The sequence below is a fragment of the Synchiropus splendidus genome, chromosome 5, assembly GCF_027744825.2.
Source record: "Synchiropus splendidus isolate RoL2022-P1 chromosome 5, RoL_Sspl_1.0, whole genome shotgun sequence".
NCBI classification, from domain to species: Eukaryota; Metazoa; Chordata; class Actinopteri; order Syngnathiformes; family Callionymidae; genus Synchiropus; species Synchiropus splendidus.
Window position 1 is genome coordinate 20,800,652 of NC_071338.1, and position 19,539 is coordinate 20,820,190.

Sequence of the window (19,539 nt, forward strand, 5' to 3'; positions counted from 1 at the left end):
GCAGCTACGGCACACATTCCCTATGTCATCTGAACGTCCAAACAGAAGCCAGTATGCTGGGTTATACTACAAAATGGCACGCAACCACATATGCACTTCTGTCTTAGTGAGGACACATACCATTACTCTTAACCAAACTGAAGAATCCTGAAACTATTCACTGTTATTGACAAACATTTGTTTTTTTAACATACAACTGAGAATAAAGGATAATTTTTTTTGTACGTACAACTGAGATGAAAGGAGAGATTTGTTTGTTTTTTTTTACATAAAACAACATTTTAATGATGTTAATCATCAATCCATATAGTTTTTTGAGTGACAAGAGTATGAGAAACAGTCTCCAACAACATGGCTAGTGACCGAAAGAGTCATAAATATATAAAGACAGAGATCACACTGAAAAAGTACTTCATATAACCATTTTGGGGATGGGGGGATTTTTGTGTTTTGTTCACATTAGTTACAAGAATCCAATAGCAGTACTGTATGTACATAGTGCAAAAAACACACTTTCTATCCACGGACATACTTCACACACTAAGATGGAAGTGATGGCAATTGATCACAGACGCAGGGTACCGTCCATCACACAAAAGGAAAAAGCTTGCAGGAGCTCAAGTATGATATCCAGTACACGGCTGTTTCCACTCACAGCGCTGCAGGTTTCTTACAGCTCCACGTCAATGCTGAATTCTCAACATCATATCCCATTATTATATTGGATTCCAACTGATACAAAGTTATCAAATGGCTTTAAGAATAGGGCTGTTCTGTTCCTCCCGAAATATGATTTTAAAAAAAAAAGTGATTTCCTTTGTACACTTGTATTTACAAGGTGTCATCCGTTTCTCATCCAAGAAAACTCATTCAAATTCAGATGGGTCTCCTTCGGCTGCCGAAAAATAGTCAGTTTGTCATTTTAAACTTCATACAACACCGACTTGGATGATCACTTATAGTTAATACTGGTCAGAAAAAAGCTTCAATCTTGTTACTTATATTCCAGAAACACAGAGAGAGAACAAGAATTTAAAAGGCCTAGGTAGTGATTTCCCAAAAGCACAATTTCAAATTGTCAGTGGCCTTTTGGAGCGACTACTTAAGTACACAAACCAGCAGGGAGCAAACAGCAACAAGGGGAACTAAACAGACACGTTATGAAGCACACATACAGCATCTTGGAACTTGAAACCACTCTGGTCAGAAAAAAAACAAAAAAAAAACAAATACACTTTAACACTAGGCAAGAGCGGAAGGACAAATCCAACACACCTAAAAGGGTTATACACACACCGTCTTTGCTTCTTAGAAGTTAAATATTCTTAATGACCAGAGAATAGCTTGTAAGAGGTGCTGCAAAGACTGTTAACTGGGCAAAACAAGACCCCTGACACTGTAATACTCTGGAGGTAAACCTGATAGGAACTAACAAAGAACTGCTGTGATGAAGTGACGTCAAACACAAATGATGAACCACTTTAGTGTGGAACACTGCAAAACAAAGCAAACTAAGACCACACCTGCGGCGCCGCTTTCCCTTGGTGACAACTAACAATGTTTCCTCTGATTCAAGTGTTGCAGGCCATGGAGCAAACAGGTCTGAAGAAGTGGTCAGTTGGTCGGGAGTTCTGGTCTGGGCTGGTGTGGGGTGGGGTGGGCGGTGGTCCATAGGGTGGATACCTGAGATTATGCTTGGTGTCAGGGGAAACAGACAAACGGAAGGAAAAAAACTGCTGGTTCCATACAGACGGAGGACGTGCGATGACATGTTAGGAGACACGGAGAGACAACGTCAACCAGTCGCTTTCCGAAGCTCTTCCGGTGCTTTGTTTTCTTCATCCGTCTCTGTCATGTCAGAAGAACTGGGTGCTTCCTCTTCATCGCTCTGCGCCTGCTCTTCCTCATCATCCTCGTCTTCCTCATCCTCGTCCGTGCTGTCCTGACTCTTTCCCAGCTGAAGGTTCTCCAAGGTGTTTGTGACCCAGGATTCGATGCGACTGATGAGGGTCGGCACCTCCACGGAGATGGGCTCAGGAGTGTAATCTTCCTCCTCCTCTTCCTCCTCCTCCGCCTCCTCCAACATCCCAGGCACAAGGGTGGAGGTGGTGGAGGTGATGGAGCAGTTCAGCGGGCCCCTGCAGCTGCCGTCCAACGAGCCGGTCTCCGTGCTCTGTTGTGAGGCCAGTTCGAGACGGTCGTCCACTCGGACCTCGTCTTTCTCACTCGGAGGCACCGACCCGGTCCTGGGTGGAAGTGCAGCGGTGCTCACTGGGGCAGCAGGTGTATCTACATCTTTCTGTGCGGCTGCAGTTGGAGGCGGACGGGTCTTCTCCACCTCCTCAGGCTCTGGGGCATCGGAGCTCTCCACCATACTCCTCCAGTTGGTTTCTGAATGGAAAACAAGATTAATTTGGCCCAACAACTGCAGATCACATACATATGTCGGGAAAGAAAGCATGGAACTCTCACCATACTCCTTCTCATTGACCTCTGATATGGGTTCAGAGAAGACGGAGCAGAAGGAGATGGCGGAAGCAGCGGAGTGGTTTCGGGAATGTCCCATGTGGTGAGGGACCTTCTTGTCATTCTTCAGAGCCTCCTCCGCCTGCTCCTGCTCCAGAGCCGACACCATGTCCTTGTAGGCTTTCCGAGCCTCCTCCGTCAGAGACACAAGTCGGTTGAACAGACCCTGAAGGAGACCAAACACAGAAGTCCTTCATCTTGTTCTTAGCAAATCTGCATTTATGTGGAAAGGGAGGAGTCAGACCTCAGCTCCTGAATAATTAAAGATTCCGACCACGCTGACGGGGACTAGTTTGTTGACGCAGCGACCCAAAGCCTTCCGGCCCAAGGCAAAGACAAAGGGAATCTCCTGCTCCCTCGCCATGGCAATGACGTTGTAAAGTGCTTCGTCCAGGCCTCCTGAAAGAGACTTGTTTGAGTCCATCGCCCAGGAGCAAACCTTGATTTTAAATGTACCTTTGGCCTGGATCTTCTCGCAGTTGGGAGATATAATAACACACTTAATCTTATTCAGCTTCATGTGTTTGGTGACCTCTCTCAGGCCCATAACCAGCCGGCGCTTGGACTTGGCCTTGTTGGGGTCTTTCTGATAGACCTGTTCCTGGAAACGGACCAGCTCCTGTAACAGCAGGGTCACACTTTCGTCGATGTCCTTGCTCAGCACCTGATTACAGTACCTGGAGATGGAGGGAAATAAGACGTCAAAGTCATTTATAAACATGATCCATAAAACGCTTTGTCAGCATGTGCGCATGTCTACGTCAATCCACTAAAGCGCCTGAATATATTTCATTCAGAATCTATTTCAAAGAGCTTGTAGGAGCGAATATTGATAAAAGATGTTTCATATAATTAGCTATTCCATATATATATACAGTGTATCAAACATCTTGGGAGTTAAATGTAAAGGTCAACGAGTTCAGAATAGCTTGAACCCAGTGTGAAGACCAGGCATCTCAGTGGACAGAGAAGAGAGAGGGCGTTCATATACAGAGGCCTTTTTGGAGGCTAAACACTACTGGACATGGAAAAAGGAAGAACAATAGGCCCACAGGAAAGAGAGGTCAGCCAAGGACAAAGGCATTTTTGTGACCGCCGGCATACAGTTTTGCTGATGGAGGACATTGTACCCAACATCTGTGGCACACAATTCTGTATTGTACAGATTCCAAATGTCCACTAGCATCAGAGGGAAGCCTGGGCCGTGTTGTTCTTGGAGAAACATTGCCGTACAACATACGGTACGTTTAGAAATATTCAACTGAGAGAGTGGCTAAGTTTGTACTTACTCTCTGAAACGCCGACTGTGTATTTTTGTGATGGCGTTTGTGGCCATTGGACTCCCAATGCCTGAGCTGGAAGGAGAACCCTGAGATACAGGGGTGATGCTGTACGGAGAGTTCTGACTGGCAGGAGAGAGGGAGGTGTCACTGGGCACGCTCAGACCGCTTTCTGCAAGTCAAACAAGGGTGGCGTTAGTCAGAAACTGCACACATTTCCTCACCCAAAGGACTTTAGTTAAGCTACAAATATTCAATGGCCCTGTCTTTTGCCACTTTGAACAGTACTGTCACAAGAACACAACTCAACATGCGTTTATTCTGATGTATAAAAAAACTTTACCCTCTTGTGACGCAGGCTCTCGTGCAAGATCTTCACTGAAATTCAGAGACTCATCCCCCTGCTCATCTTTGCCGGAAGGTTCTTGCTCTGTGCTTGTTTTTCCCTTTTTGCCCTCTCGCTCTTTCAGAATGATCTACGGGAACATGACATTGAGCTGAAACATGGCCTCCGAACTCAGAACATAAAGCAGTTCACATAATTTAAGAGTAAAGTAAATCACTTGAACTAGCACCCATGATGAGTTTGAGCCACAAAACAAGTGAAAAGGTCAAGTTTTCTTTGGATAGCGGAAATAGTTCAACTGTTTCATCTAGGATCTTCCAGTTACCTTCTTCAGGGCTGTTGGTCGTTTCACTTTAGGGATCTCTCTCTCCTTCCCCTTCTTGATACGGGGAGTGTATTCCAGAACTCCCAGTGAGCTACATGGCTGCTGGTGACCCTTCAACATGGACGCCAAACTTGTTGACCCCGAGCTATGAAAGGATGTAGTTGTTCCCACTGGAAATGGAACAGCATTTAGCAGGACAACATGAGTTTCTTTTCTCCAAAAAGGTTTTAAGTAAAGACCAATTGAAGAGGGAAATGAAGACAAAAATGACAGGATAGGATGAAACAATTATTATGGTCTAAGTCATAAACTCCTAGGAATCTCTTCACACACATGTACTGTACTTACCAGTAAAGGAGAGTGGCTTGGTGTTGGTCAACTGCCGGGCCTTCATAGCTTGTTGGTGTTTTTCCAAAGCTGCCAGCATGTCTCCAAGGTCCAATTCTACTGGAGTTTTGCTCTTTCTACCTGCTGCTTTGGTCAGTGCTTCCTGCAGTTACAAAAAAACCCAGAACGGTTTCATGGACAATTCCGACAAAAGCGTGAAACTGGACAGAAATGTACCTTTAATTTCTGCTGTTCCATGCTGATTTCAGAATACTCCTGTGCAGTGGCCACGGCAGCAGCCAGTGCTTTCTTCCTCTGACTCTTGGCTCTCTTGGGGACTGATGTGTTGATAGGAATCGGTGTCTGCACAATGTTGATGGGCGAGTTTTCTGGTAGATTATCAAGCTGTTTACGGTTAAAGAGGCACAGGTTTGTTGAACTGAGTTCATCAGATGGCCAGAAAACAAGACAAGCATACCAGGTTTTTGGAGAAGTTAGACTGTCCGTGTGTTGGGGAAGTGTCAGCTTTGGTGCAGCGCTGGGCTGTCCCACCTGAAGCTAAATCGGGAAACTCCTCTTCATCCTGCAGAGAAATTAGACTCATAAATGATGTATGACTTGCAAAATATCAAACTCACTCACTAACTGTTTTACACCAGTCACCTCAAAGTACAGGGGCTCTGGAGCGAGCTCACTGCCAGGGACAATCGCTGCCTGCTGTTTTTTGTCCGACTGCATATTTGCGGCACGACCTTGATAGCCATTTTGAAAATCCTGGAAACAGAACTCATGCTAAAACACGTTTCTGCGATCGCTCATACAAGATCATTAAACACTTAGAGAGGACCTATCCTACTGACTTGGGTGCCTTTTAATATGATATTGGACCCCTTTCGAGTACATCTGTGTGTGTCTGTTTGCACAAAACTCTATGATTTGGAATATTTCCATGGGAAAATGAGCCTAAGTCCCGCCTATCGAAAACGCTTTATTTCGGACCTGAAATCTCATCACCCCAGCCACGCCCACTCTGCTATGATTGGTCAGGATGAAACCTTCAGCCTGCCTGTGCTGACAGCTGCAGTCATGAACGCCTCCTACATGAAACAGGAGCTTGTCGCTGCGCCGCTAAACTCCATGTAACCTGTAAGGTGAAATCACTCGCAGCCAAAGTCCCTTTCTTACTACACCATCTGTAATCATTAGCAAGAATGAAAAATGTGATGTGTACTTGTGGAATACCATTTATCATCCAAAATCATATACTGTATATGAAGCTATTCAGAAAAGTGTACTAAACTGATGCTCTTGAAGTGGCTTTAAACAGTTCTATACTCAAAACAAACTTCTAATCGTGCGCGAGAGAGGAGTCAGCAGTATTAATGTTCTCTCCATAACAGTAATGTCAAATTTCCCCACTGTGGGACAAATAAAAGATATCTGACTTAATCTGTCTCTGCTTTTGTGCTTAATATCACCTGTGAGACGGGTTTCTGCTCAACTCCTTTTCTCAGGTCTGATCTGTGGAAAGTGCCGTTTCTTTCGCTCCAGGTTTTCTGTGCGGGCTGAGCAGCCATGTTTACCCAGTTACCAGCTGGAGGACAAGAATAAGGTTTTATAGCCTCTTAAAATCAGGAAAATGAGTACAGATATACATTATTCTTTCTGAAAAAGTGAACAAAAAAAATAACATACCTGTCATTACACTGGCTTCAATTCCCTAAAGACAGAAACAAAAAAAAATTACAAGTACAAATATACCTTGCATTATCTCATTACTATTGTAGCACATTAAAAAACTGAGACTTTAGTGGTAAGAAACACCATGTAATTCCATTGCTATTACGTGAGAATTTCAAATATTCACTCGCTGTAGCCTGCTAGTCTCAGCATGTTGTGGGCATGCTGAACATAATTCTACCTCTGACTGTGTGAGCAGTAATAAGACAAACCTTACTAGTAATTTTCACACATATGGACAACATGAGCTGGTCCGAATGCATATTTTTAAACTGTGGAAAAGAACAAAGCAAGCACAGAACTGAACAGTCCCCGTTGGAATAAGACCACAAGACATTCTTGTGGTCTATGTAGGAATACAAAGTAAAATTTGACATGACTGGAAGACCAATTGACCCACACCACATTGTTTCTGAGAATCACCATCATTAACAGGCCAACTACAGGATGCTAGTTTTAGCTAGATAAGAAAAAGAGGAGTCGTACCGTCGCTGCTACAGAGGTCTCTGCTGCACGCAGTGCTACTCCTGCTCCTTGGTTGTGTTTGGGGCTACAGTAGCCACTGTCACTATCAATATCAACTTCGCTAGCCCCCTGCTCCAAGTAGCCATCAGCTGGATGAGAAGGCCGCCTTCTCTTTGTTCGGCTTTTCCACAGCTGTGGACTTACTCGCTCAGCAGCACAGCGCCCCGATATCTCACCGGGTAAATCTGTGGACACAATTTGGAGAAAGAAGAGCGATAAAGACATGGATCAATTAAATAGTTCTCTACCCTGCAGTCATTCGTTAACTTAGAAATAAACTATTAATAGAAGGCGACGTCACAAGAACTGAGCACACGACAAACTAGAAACTCCACATTGCTGTTCTCTCCGATGTAGAGCACAAACTTTCCCGGCATTGACCAGTCAAACCTGACACCTGACACTGATCAGAAACTTCAGTAATAACTCAAACACGACAGGTGTCAGACAATGGAACAACACTAACAAAAGTACATCTAAACCCATAGATATGTTGAAGCTGATGTTTCTGCTGGAATCCCCCAAATTTCATGTGGAACAAGGTGAATGGTCATAGCTTCAGAATCAGAATCAGAAAAAACTTTATTAATCCCAAGGGAAATTATGCTCGTAACATGCTCTGTACTCAACATATCACAATAAATTAAAAAGAAATAATAATACAAAGTGCAAAAAAGCTACACTAAAGAGCTTAGAAAATGTGAACAAAGTGCAAGAAAATGCAGTTCAAGAAGAATCCCTCATTGTGATTTTTTTCAGTAATGAATTGTACGTTTTTATTGCCACAGGAAGAAAGGACCTCCTGTGGCGCTCAGTCTTTGAGTTGGGTAGTCTCAGTCTGTTGGCCCATGTGCTTCTGTATTGGACCAGGAGCTCATGGAGGGGGTGGGTGATGTTGTCCAGGATGCTCCTTAGTTTCAGGAGCATCCTTCTCTCCATAACCGTCTCCATCGAGTCCAGTTTCACCCCCACCACATCTTGTGTATCATTGCAGTGAACGTTTTGCCCAGTGCATGCAGCAGATTTCTTTTACAGTCCGCTCCATGCAACAGGGACATAAGCATTTCAGATGTGGCCCCATGACTACAGAAGCTGTGTTCCCCTGCTAAATGTATCGAAGGCGAGTCTGCGTGAACAACACATATCTTACCAGTCTGCTGAGCTGCATCCACAAGCATGACAGTTTTAGTTCTCCCATCCAGTCCAATGGTGCACACCTCCTTCTGCACAGCTACATTCCTGGTGGGGGGCCGGCGACCTCTCGGAGCCTGGCAAGCACCTTGCTGTTGCTGTGTGCAAAAAGGAAAGAGAAGGGACACAGCCATTAATAATGGATGACACTGTGGCCACTTCAGAACATGTCAGAGCAGTGAAGACACAAATAATGATCATGGTCGACGTTTGGGTGTACCTTAGGGAGAATATTAGGCCGGGCTATGCCTCTCCCACGCTGGCTTGCCACCCCATACACTGGCCCCAGTGGCAAAGGCCTTTCACCAACATCAGTTGAAACTTGGTTCACGACTCCAGCTTGCATGGGTCCCGCATAGGTTCCGGGGAAGGGCTGGTAAAAGCCCATGACTGGTGCGCACGGAGCAGGCATAATTTGGTAATAGGCATATTCATTCGACACAGGGGGCTGTGGAGAGGACAGGAAGGGGTATGCCAGGTACGGCCCACTTGGGTTGGGGTTAGGCTGCTGCCAGCGCAGCTCCCCTCCATTATACATGGGATGATGTCTAAAAAGTAGAAGAAAGACATAGTAATGTTTCATGTGACAAAGGGAAACGCCTGGAAATAAGACTGAACACAGTAAATCTTGTTGACTAGAATAAAGCACTCTGCAGGCAGAGTTTCTGGTCAGTGCTACCCTGCATTCAACAAAAGAAGGACATTGACTGGGACAAATGAGAACCAACACACAAGTGTCTGGCATATGGCATGCCATCCCCTGCAGAGCAACACATTTTTCCTGAATATGTATGCATTCGTAACGTGGGAAGAAACAAAGAACACCCACAGAATTGACTGACAGCCTCATACTGCATGCTCTTCCGTCACTGAAAAAGAAGCATCTCTAGAAAGTCTTACAATTACCCTTATTGTACACATAGCATTTGTTTCTTTTTACTTTAAATGATTCATTTTTCCTTGCGTGTATAAAAAGCAGTACGCCGCAGCATTTCAGCTTATATCATCATTGAAGCAGTGTTTGGTGGCTTGTTCAACAGAATGGCTCCTTCTTATTTGTCCAACCTTTTACTATACAGTATATTGTTTCATTCACAGACTTATCATGCATGGGTCATTAACCTATGATTGAGATGAGCCTTTTTAGAAGACACTTAAGTAATCTTCAGTTTCAGTTTTACAAAAAGGCTAAAAGGTCACAAACAGAACTTCAGACAAGAAATTCCCTTAACACTGAATGGAAGGAAATAAAATCACTTCACAATTCTGCAAAATATGTTCATCATAACACATGTTAAGTGAATTTAAATCACTTTTTAGACATGCAGCAGGAGTCCTACTCACAAAAGTCAATGTGTTTCTGTAAAACATCGTGAAATATGACGAAACACTCTTCCAATGATGACACAATGCCCATAATAACACGAGTAGAGAGGTAGTTCCTAAGGTCTGCGCAGCCCCCAGAAATGTGAGATCCCGATTATATTTTCACAGCCAACTTTCCTTTGCAGGCATTTCCTTGTATTCAAATAGGTCAGAAACAAAGAGCGGATGTGTGTAGGATATAGCAGATTACTCAAGACAAAGAGAGAAACACAGCAAGTACAGATAGTCGTCCAGTGTAAACTATGAGCTTTCCATTCATTATTTACAAGCCTAGAAGTGAAGATATATTTAATTGGCCTAATGCAGCGCATTGTTTACTTCTGGCAGTAAGCGCCAGGACAAGATGTCCTGGTCTAAATAAAGGCACAGGCATTATTAGTACTTCTCTAAACAAAAAAGGAGTAACTAGTGACAGCCCGACTTCAAAAGATGGAAAACAAATTTCTGACATATGAAAGATGCTTTGAGAAGAGAAGCATAGACTGAACCAATAACTAAGTTGTAGCAGGTAATGCAGCCAAGAGTTGGAGTTGTACCTGTTAGGTTGGTTCTCCTGGACAAAGGGGTAGCAGGTGATGAGGTAGCTCGGTATGGGAGTGGTTTCCACCCCTCCGCTGCCCCCACCAAGACCTCCACCACCTCCTCCGACACCATTAGCCTCTCCAGAAAGACTCATCGTAAAGAGGGATCCTTCGAGACCTTTCTTCTGCGGGATGAATGGTTCTACTTCCGGTGACAGCTTCACATCCTAAAGAGGAACATTTGTTTCATAAATGCCAACAGTTTGCAGCTTCTGCTACATTATACATCATTCAACATGGCATCCGTCTTAACATAGTCGTAAATGAAAGGTTTTGAGGTTTGATGAAGAATGACTTTAAACCATTATTAGTGGCTCAAAAGCTTTAAACTGAAATTAAACATCAGTTCAGTCAATGATTATTACCTTTAACTGTGAGGTAGCGAACAAGCTAATACTTTCAAGAACATTTCTTTTTTATTCAGGACAAAAAAGTCAGAAATCAAACATATTTTTCAGCTAGACCTTCACTATAAGCTCGCCGTCACTATATCAGTGCATATTTTATGACACAGGAGGTATATTTGGACAAACAAACCAATTGCAAACACACACAAGCTTTCGGTAATTCCATCCAATAATAGCTGCCTTTAAGTTCCGTGTCAAAACAGGAACATAACCTTAAATGTAGCAATTGATGGGGATATGTCTGAACTTGGAAACTGGTGGTTAAACCTGGTTTTATATATATATATATATATATATATATATATATATATATATATATATATATATATATATATATATATATATATATATATATATATATATATATATAATTCCACATTTTGTCTATGGGATTAATTCCATCAGAAATAACACTAATGCAAGAGATTCAATGCAACACTGATGAAATTGTTAATTAAAGGATGTATCTTGGACAATACGTGACATATCAACTCCAAACTTCTATGAAGCATAGACGCTGCTCACATCAGCTACTCATTTCATTAGCAAATAAACTGCATGTCAGAATATAGGATTACATAGAAGAAAGCATGAACTGCTCTTGCCTTTCCTAGGAAATCTGAATAATGCCTATGACAATGTGCCGTCTTTCACAACAGTGTCACAAGGCATGACTAAATCCCAAAAATGTCTTCCTGTGCAATACTGCAAGATTAAAAATAACAAAAAACTGCTTCTCGATTAACAAATCAGCAACACTGACACAGCAAAAACCAGTGTCACAAAAAAACAAAGGCATGTGGCATAATTATTCAGACGGATAGTATATTTATTCTTTCTCCTTGTACATAGTAGATATGAAAATGACATACATTCATGCTCTTCACACCTCCACCAAGTACAGATACATGGCTACATGAGGCAGAGGTACGGCCTGCATCGAGTTCCCGTATAGTGGCTGGTAATGGATTATGTTTGAGAGGATAAAGGATAGACGCAGGATTAGCTAATTATACCACTTTCTGAGTGACCAACGTAGTTCAGCAGGCGATGATAGGTACAATACTTTCCTGCAACACACAAGAATGCCTACATGTGTGTGTGTTTGTGTGAAGCATAAAGGCAATGATTGTGTAAAGTGGCAATGAGGTCAGGCCAAGATGTGAATCGTCAGGGATGGGAGAGCTCTGAGAGATGAGCACTGATCTCACAAGCCTTTGTTGTTTGTACATGCATTTACCATTCAGTTTCTTGTGTTGAACGCATACATCGGAGCTCAGCTGAGTGAGCGACCGATCGAAAAGTTGCAAATACAAATCCCCATCACGTGATGAAGTCTGCCACCCTCTTTTATCTTGTCATGATGGAATGGCGATATGCGGACGACTTGTGAACTCATAACCCAAGTTAACATGGTTTCCAGTAACTCACGTACACGGAGTGCTCACATTTCGGGGAACTTCCAAGCATGTGTAAACACCTGGGTGCTGCCAAACCTAACTTTCAGCATAGCACCCATGGAATGTCATGCACGCAGAAGAACCGGATGATCAACGAAACCTCTCCTGACAACACACTCCCGCACACCTAACGGGAAATCCATTTAGGCGGCATATCGGTGGAAATAATCAAAAAAAGAAACATCACTAGTTGATCTACTCGTTTGACATTCCCACCATACAAATGTCGCCATCAATGCCAGCGGAAATGCTTAGCGGAGGAAAGCTACGAGCGCTAACGCGAAATAGATTCCTCTAATGTGGAAAGAAAAACCACTGCGTTCGATCCACCGGCTGGTCACCGAAACACAACGACATCCCGGTAGCTGTCAAGCTTTGTTTTGTTTGCTAGAACTGAGCCGGAATGTGGGTAACGTTAGCCCTGTTGACATTAGCCTGCAGCTAATGATAGTTCTCAGGCTACCATCGTGCTATTCAATGGCTAGTGCCCTAATTAGCTTTAAAAGGCAGCCCGTATACAGCCCAACGCCTTTATGGAACAATATATACGGACTCAAAGGGTCGGCAGACTAAAAAAGCCATCGACTACATGCTAACGCTTTAGCAGGACCCAACCAAAACATATATGAAATTGACTACCTTAATGTCACTTGCGTCCATGTCAGTCCAGAACGCCGGAGGAGATCGTCATTGGCCACCGTGTGGTCGTCAGGAAAAGGGGCATTTTATTTTCTTCATCGCAAATGACATAAGACCCGATGTCTTCGACCGAGCGTCTTTTAAGTAAAGGCAGCGGTAAACAGGCGCTGGATGCTGCTGCGTCAGCTCGCTGCTCCCAGTGAGGACAACTGTTGGTGGGGAAATGGGAGTCACTTGAGCGAACGGAAGCCGCCAAGGCCCAGAAAAGCACGCTTCAAACACGTAAACATCACTGAAACGCCCATGTATCACTAAAGCATGTTTCCTTCAGCGTAATCACGTTGTTGTTACATTGTTGACACATTAAGGCGTTTGTATCATGACATGGAGGAACTTTAATCCAGGCATGAACCATTTCAGTGCTGAGAGGAATCTGTTTATTACCAACAGGCAACAGTATACATTAAAATACTGTGTACACCTTTATACACATCAGAACTATATTTTCAAACAATTGAAGCATTTGTGTTGCACATGGAAAGGATCTGCCAATCAGGAACATGAAAAGCAAAAATGAGCAAATGTGATTTCCTTGTCCTCGGGGGAGGAAGAGGGTGAACACCTTGAACGTGTTCTCCATTTTTTAAGAGTCTTCTCGGTGTGGGGTTGCATTCACAAAAAGTGTGCTGTGTCTCTCGTCTCAGACCATATACTCTAAGAAGCACAGTAGCATTCTTTGTGGATGTATTCAAACATGCCATTTTTCCTTGTCTCTTGATCTTGAATGCTATCATGTGAGCTTGCTAACAATGGCTTGGTTGAGTGAGTTCAGCTGGTTTGTCCATTTGTCTAAAGCTGTGTAGCGAGCGCCTCCCCTCTTCTGGTAGTCCAGTTCTAGTAGTTGGTTGACTTGGTCAATGCGACCGTGGATTGTGCTGAGGAAAAACACAGGATGAGAGATGAGTACATCAATAGTAACACCTCACAATACCAAGACGACGTCAATGTGAAAGTCACGCTTGCTTCAGGCTTTGTTTCACAAAAATAAAATGTATTGCCCCACCTTTCGGTTACCACTATAGAAGTGTGAAGGCAAGATGCTTGGGTAGAATTAATGTTCACACTTCTGAAGTACAAGGAAATGATCATATTTATTTCAGTTTCTGATGTGCCAATTCACTGCTGATGACCTTATCGTCACAATTGCGATTGAATCCGCGATCAATTAATCTTGATTGAAAACCCTTAACATACAGATGGAATCACAATTTTTCCCAAGTCTGGAGTCACTCCATTAATTGCATCCCAAAAATAACCACTGTCACGAGTGTGGTGGTCAGCAAAGCAGCATCATTTGCATAGAGGTCAACATGTCAAGATTCAGACGGTACTAGAATTATCATAAGATCACAGCCATGTTATCTTGGGGTGAAGCGAGGCAAACTATGAGGCATTTCTGTTTCATGATAACATTCTCAGTACCACACAAACAGACACTGAACACTTACTTGTCCAAGATACACTGCACCAGCAAACTTTCCACATCACATACGTCAATATTCAGCTCCTACAAATAAACAGGCAGCATTTAAAATAATACAGGATATGTTGTTTTAATTGAACGAAGTACAGAAGTGACAACAAACTCAGTATAAAACTACAATCAAACATTGATCAAAAATCTCAAAATACAAGACAAACACAATTGTGAAGTCAACTTGCTTAAACTGCAGCTTTAACTGCATTACAACAGCCATCAACAGAAAAAAACATTTGGAAAAAAAACTATTGATATGGCACTTATGTATGCCTCGATAGTTAAAGTAAACAGTTATTTTTAAGGCCAACAAGCTTCAAATTCATCATTCATTCATCTTAAAATATATGCTAACTACCAACTATATTTGGACTCTGACTGGCTATGTTACTCAAGCACAAAAAATAAGTATAGGCCACAGTGAGTTCCTGAAACCTACGGTCAAGGAAATCACTTGTTAGTTACTATGTAGTACGAAACTGAATACTGCACTGTCTGTAGATACAGCTTAGGGGCACTAGTAAAAACAACATATCAAAGTGTTGACAGAATTAACCATGACAAACTGAAGATGTATGTATGTACAAAAACACACCATGAGGCATGAGGCTTTTTAGCCCACCTTCTAAAATCAGACCCTAACATCTTAAATCTTAAAAACCTTTCCATGACTTACCTTAGAAATGAATGGGATATGTATTCTTGTGTATGGTTTGATGAGTTTGATAAGTACTTGAGTTCTAATGTTCCGCAGGAGTTCTGCAATGAACCACAACGACCAAAATCATTTTCAGTGACCCCACATTGTAAACATGCTTCTTCATTTCACACAATGCCCAACAATAAATCCCCACTGACCTTCTATGTGCTCCCTGATGAAGGGGTCATCCATGATGTTACTGTGATTTGTTTTCAATATTTTCTCGAATTCAGTGATGTCATTGTTCTGGTAGGCGCTGTTATGGAATAAACATTCCAAGCCATTAAAACTTTATTGTCTCCCAATCAGCCACACCAAACCTTTCACCCACACAGCTCAAGCAAAGTCGAAACATTACATGAGTCGAATAAAAAATTGAATAAAAACCCTGTATTTCACCAGTCAAATATGACTAATGAATATGTCCTAGAGCAGACTGAGCCTTAAACTTGTGAGAATTAAACCTTCAGTATATAAATTAGACATATTTTACACTGACAAAGTTTTAAATTTGTTTAAAAAATAATGTAAAATTAGAGTTTGTTGGACATCCACTTCATAAAATTCCTCAATTTCTAAACAAGATGAAGATGAACCTGGTAAAGACAACAATCTTGATCACCAGCCTGTACTGACACCCACATTTGCTAACAACAGTGGGTCTTACAGGGTCCATTATCTCAAACAGTATCTAGCAGGTATGTTCTTAAACGGAAGGAAGCATTCAACATTGTTCACATGGAAGCATTTTCATTGCTCATGAACAGAAACAATAAGAGAACTGAGTTGCTTACCTTACTAAGTTTGTCATGGCTAGGATCTCGGGGTCATTTTTGTAGGGTTTGGCCTGAATAAAGAAGAAGAAGAAGAAAATTGTGACTTTGTCAAATGTGACTTTATTTACAATGGCTGTAGTACGAGTAATGGTTCAATACCTCTTGTGAGTCAAAGGGGTTGATTCCAGATTTCATTAGCATGTTTGCAAGAACCAGGTACTTTAGGCAAGTTGTCCTTCTTGGGCTTCCAGATTCATCATAGTTTTTAAAGGCCTCAAAGAAATCCGTGTGAGCTTTTTCAAACTCGCCCTCTCTCAGATGCATCTTTCCTCCGCACTCTTTACCAAAACAAAATTAAAAAGCAGTTAATGTAGTGAGGAGATATTTTAAAAAAACCCAATAAACAATAAAAGCTTCCCTCTCACATACCTCTAATAACACCCATTATAAGTGGGTGTGGGATGGCAGACTTGATATGAAGTGACTGCTCATACAAGGCTTTGAGTTTCTTGTTGTTCTTTTGTGCTGTATACATCTGGATTTCCAGCGCATAGATCTCCAACAGCTGTGTACCCTTCTTCAAGTCATCCTCGCCATCGTCTGTCTACGTTTAAAAAAAATAAATAAATAAATCATGCAAACAATGGTCTATCCTCATTTAATGCCTTTAAATATATATGCAAATAACTCAACCAGATTAAAACAACAAATGTTTATTAGATTAAGTACATGCTTGAACTTTATCCATTCTTCCAAGACATATGCAAAAATTGAGTAATCCCAGCATAAACAAATTTAAGACTATATTTTTGAAAAATCTGGAAGTTCTAAACAAGCCTTTGGGTGTTTACATCAGCCAAAAAATGCACATGCACACATTACATACCTGGCACGACTGGTGGAGTTGTCTAAGGATCTTCTGCAGTTTTCCATATTCTTCTCGCTCTAGATATAGTTTCCCCAACTATAATGTAAATAAAATATATCATTTACATGAAATAACCATATGACCTAATGTATATAAATAAAAATTACCTTTGTGTTAGTCTTAAACCATAATCTGTCATTTTTTGCATCTTTCAATGCTTCAAGTGTGGTTTCGTAGAATTCCTGGAGCAAATCCATCTAAAAATGAAAAAAAGTTAAAAACAAATACATCAACTGTCCAATATTCTAACTCAGAAGGATTTTCTGTGCATGTGCATTGATCTTTACCTGTTTGGAGGTAGAAATATAATCCAGTATGGAGTTGATGGATTTCTCAGAGTAGTTCCTGGTGACAGCACTTCTAATGTACGTGAGCAGCTGCTTGTATCTGTTCATCATTTCTGGAAAGTTGGCCTGAGGTAATAAACCAGAGAAGCATTGATTAGGACGTACATTTCTTTATTCAAGTTCTAACCTAATTAATGTACCTACCAGCTTGAAGTTGATTTTGATCATCTGTTTAAGTGCTTTAAACCCCCATTCTCCTTTTTCTCCTTCAAGCTCCAGAACCTAGACACGATGATAATATCTTGAGCGATAAGAATTCAAAGCGTTACAGGCAACTGAAAGATATTGACCATGAAAGGGATACACTCAAAGTTCATGTTTGAACCATTACCACCAGAAACATTGCTAAAACTAATTTAAACTAATGTGATAGTGTGACTTACTTCGTAATACGACTCATTCACCCTAAGGTTTTTTTTTTTTTTTTTAAGTGTGATTTAATAGAACGCACTTTTGCACCAGGGAGCTGAGGCAAGCTCTGCAAAGGTTGCTGTAAAAAACCTGGCAACCTGATTTCAGCGGTTACAGCACCACATGATGACCAAGCCGGACCACAACAGTCAACAACAACATTCAAAGATTATCTGGACTGTCCAGCCCATGTCTCATTTTCCTTATTTTCTGTGTGATCAAGTATCAAAAACATGACTGGCTCCGTTGCCATGGTGACGCTTCTGCGTAAAGTGAGATGCTAAATCTGCCTACAGTGAGTCATTATACTCTATATTACCGTAGAACCCAGTCCAGATGCAGAAAAAAACAGTGTGTATGGAGTAGCGTTCGTTCCTTTATTTAAGGTAATGATAATTATACTACATGCTTACGAAAGGTTGAAATCAATGTTCTGCCATGATTAAGGCTAAATTAATATGTTATTCATATCAATTCTGCAACATTTCATCATAATATGCAGGCCTGGCTTGCAGTGTTTACATGTTGATTGTATCCAATTTTGTGTTGGTCATAGTAAAGAACAATTCAGTGCTTGGGTTTAGTGAATAAAGCAAAAAAACAAATTTGCAGAGGAAAAAAAAATGGTAAAAAAATACATCACGAGAAATTGTTTTCCCCAATCATTCAGCCCTACTACACATCAGTATTGCAATATGCCAGATGCAACAATTAGTCTCAAATGCTTACCTAGGTACTGACAATTATTCAATAAAAAAAAACTGGTTTGGAGAGGTACTCCACCTCACTGCTACTATTATTAACTAAATAACTAACTACTACCTTCTGGAAGCTACTGAGTGCTGCTCTGGGATCATCTTCTTTCAGTGCTTTGGAGTTGTAGTACTGGTTCTCCAGGTCCACATTTGGCTCTGAATTGCTGTCTTCTGAGTATTCCTGAAATCACACAAATGTGACAAGGTCATACACACAGAAACTACTACTTCCAGCTCAAACTCCCAGCTACACCATGCAGTAGGAATGAGCCTCCTCACTTCTGTGTTTCAGCTAACGTTAGCTACCAACATGACCTGCTAAGTAGCCGGCTGATTTGCCTTTAACCACAGGTTAATAACAGGTTCCTAATACACAGACAACAAAAACACTAAGCAGCGTCTACGCCACCAACAAGAACAATACGTGGATACTATAAAATAAGCATGTACGCCCGTCCCATTCAACTAAAAGTACTGTCACCAGTAAGCATGCTAACTCCAGAGCTAGCAGCGAGCTAGCACGGCTCCAAGCTTCCAGAACAAGTGTAAAAACCAGCAACGCGGTGGGAGTAGAGTTAGTACCAGGTCGTAGTCCTCTACATCGTCGCACATGAAGTCGTCTTCCATATCAGACATTATGAACGGTTCACCCGTCCCGGTTCAGAGTGAGTTACCGGCCTAGCGCTGTGTTTTGCAGCGGTGCTGAGGTGGTGTGTCAGGCTGGCACGAAGCACCAGGAACTAGTGCCGAGCTTTAGATGGCGCTATTGGATCGCCATACGTGTATCGACGCGGGTTCTGATTTTCGTAAAGCGGGTTCTGCGTGGCGGATGGATCACGCATTAAAGACGGGGTAACCTCAGAAAGCATTAGCAAATAAACATGAAACAGTGCAATAATATACTGTACATGTCTGGGTTTTCTTTTTTGAAAACCTATTACACTGACTTGTAAGTATGAATAGGTAGTTCATCTATGCTAAAAGATATTCACTGAACTACAGTGCAACAGATAAAAGAAGACACGTTTGTAAACTGGCAAAACTGACCACTGAATTTGCGGCTTCTATAATAATAATAATAATAATAATAATAATTTATATAAATATTATATAAATATAAAACATAATAATATTATAGATAAAAATATCTTGTTTCATCATTGTGTTCTGGTTTTAATCTAGACTATCAATAGATTTTAAAAGGTCCATTTTGATCGGTTCCTCTCATGATCAGTTGTTGAAAGTACCTCTGTCTTTAACGTTATTGAAGCCACTTCAGTCCACAGTGGCTGTGGATATACCAGTGTAAGCATGACCTCAGTAATAATCTTCCAATAGGCACTCCAGAGAGT

At 41.7% G+C, this 19,539-nt stretch overlaps 2 protein-coding genes across 2 annotated transcripts; both read right to left on the bottom strand.

Moving 5' to 3' along the window:
* Nucleotides 1-217: 217 nt before the first annotated feature.
* secisbp2l (SECIS binding protein 2-like) lies at nt 218-12,961 on the bottom strand. Its single transcript, XM_053866515.1, has 18 exons — nt 12,734-12,961; nt 10,183-10,394; nt 8,481-8,808; nt 8,220-8,358; nt 7,031-7,254; nt 6,500-6,524; nt 6,283-6,398; nt 5,468-5,578; nt 5,283-5,387; nt 5,042-5,209; nt 4,826-4,967; nt 4,478-4,647; nt 4,150-4,282; nt 3,816-3,978; nt 2,983-3,203; nt 2,771-2,925; nt 2,473-2,692; nt 218-2,391 (listed from the first exon to the last, which is right to left on the bottom strand). Exons 1-18 carry the CDS (start codon nt 12,752-12,754, stop codon nt 1,796-1,798), a joined length of 3,249 nt encoding a protein of 1,082 aa, XP_053722490.1. The 5' UTR covers nt 12,755-12,961; the 3' UTR covers nt 218-1,795.
* A 199-nt stretch (nt 12,962-13,160) lies between these two features.
* Nucleotides 13,161-18,937, bottom strand: cops2 (COP9 signalosome subunit 2). Its single transcript, XM_053865398.1, has 13 exons — nt 18,770-18,937; nt 18,255-18,368; nt 17,166-17,243; nt 16,962-17,087; nt 16,782-16,871; nt 16,633-16,710; nt 16,176-16,350; nt 15,906-16,084; nt 15,765-15,817; nt 15,129-15,226; nt 14,947-15,029; nt 14,242-14,300; nt 13,161-13,668 (listed from the first exon to the last, which is right to left on the bottom strand). Exons 1-13 carry the CDS (start codon nt 18,821-18,823, stop codon nt 13,524-13,526), a joined length of 1,332 nt encoding a protein of 443 aa, XP_053721373.1. The 5' UTR covers nt 18,824-18,937; the 3' UTR covers nt 13,161-13,523.
* Nucleotides 18,938-19,539: the final 602 nt, after the last annotated feature.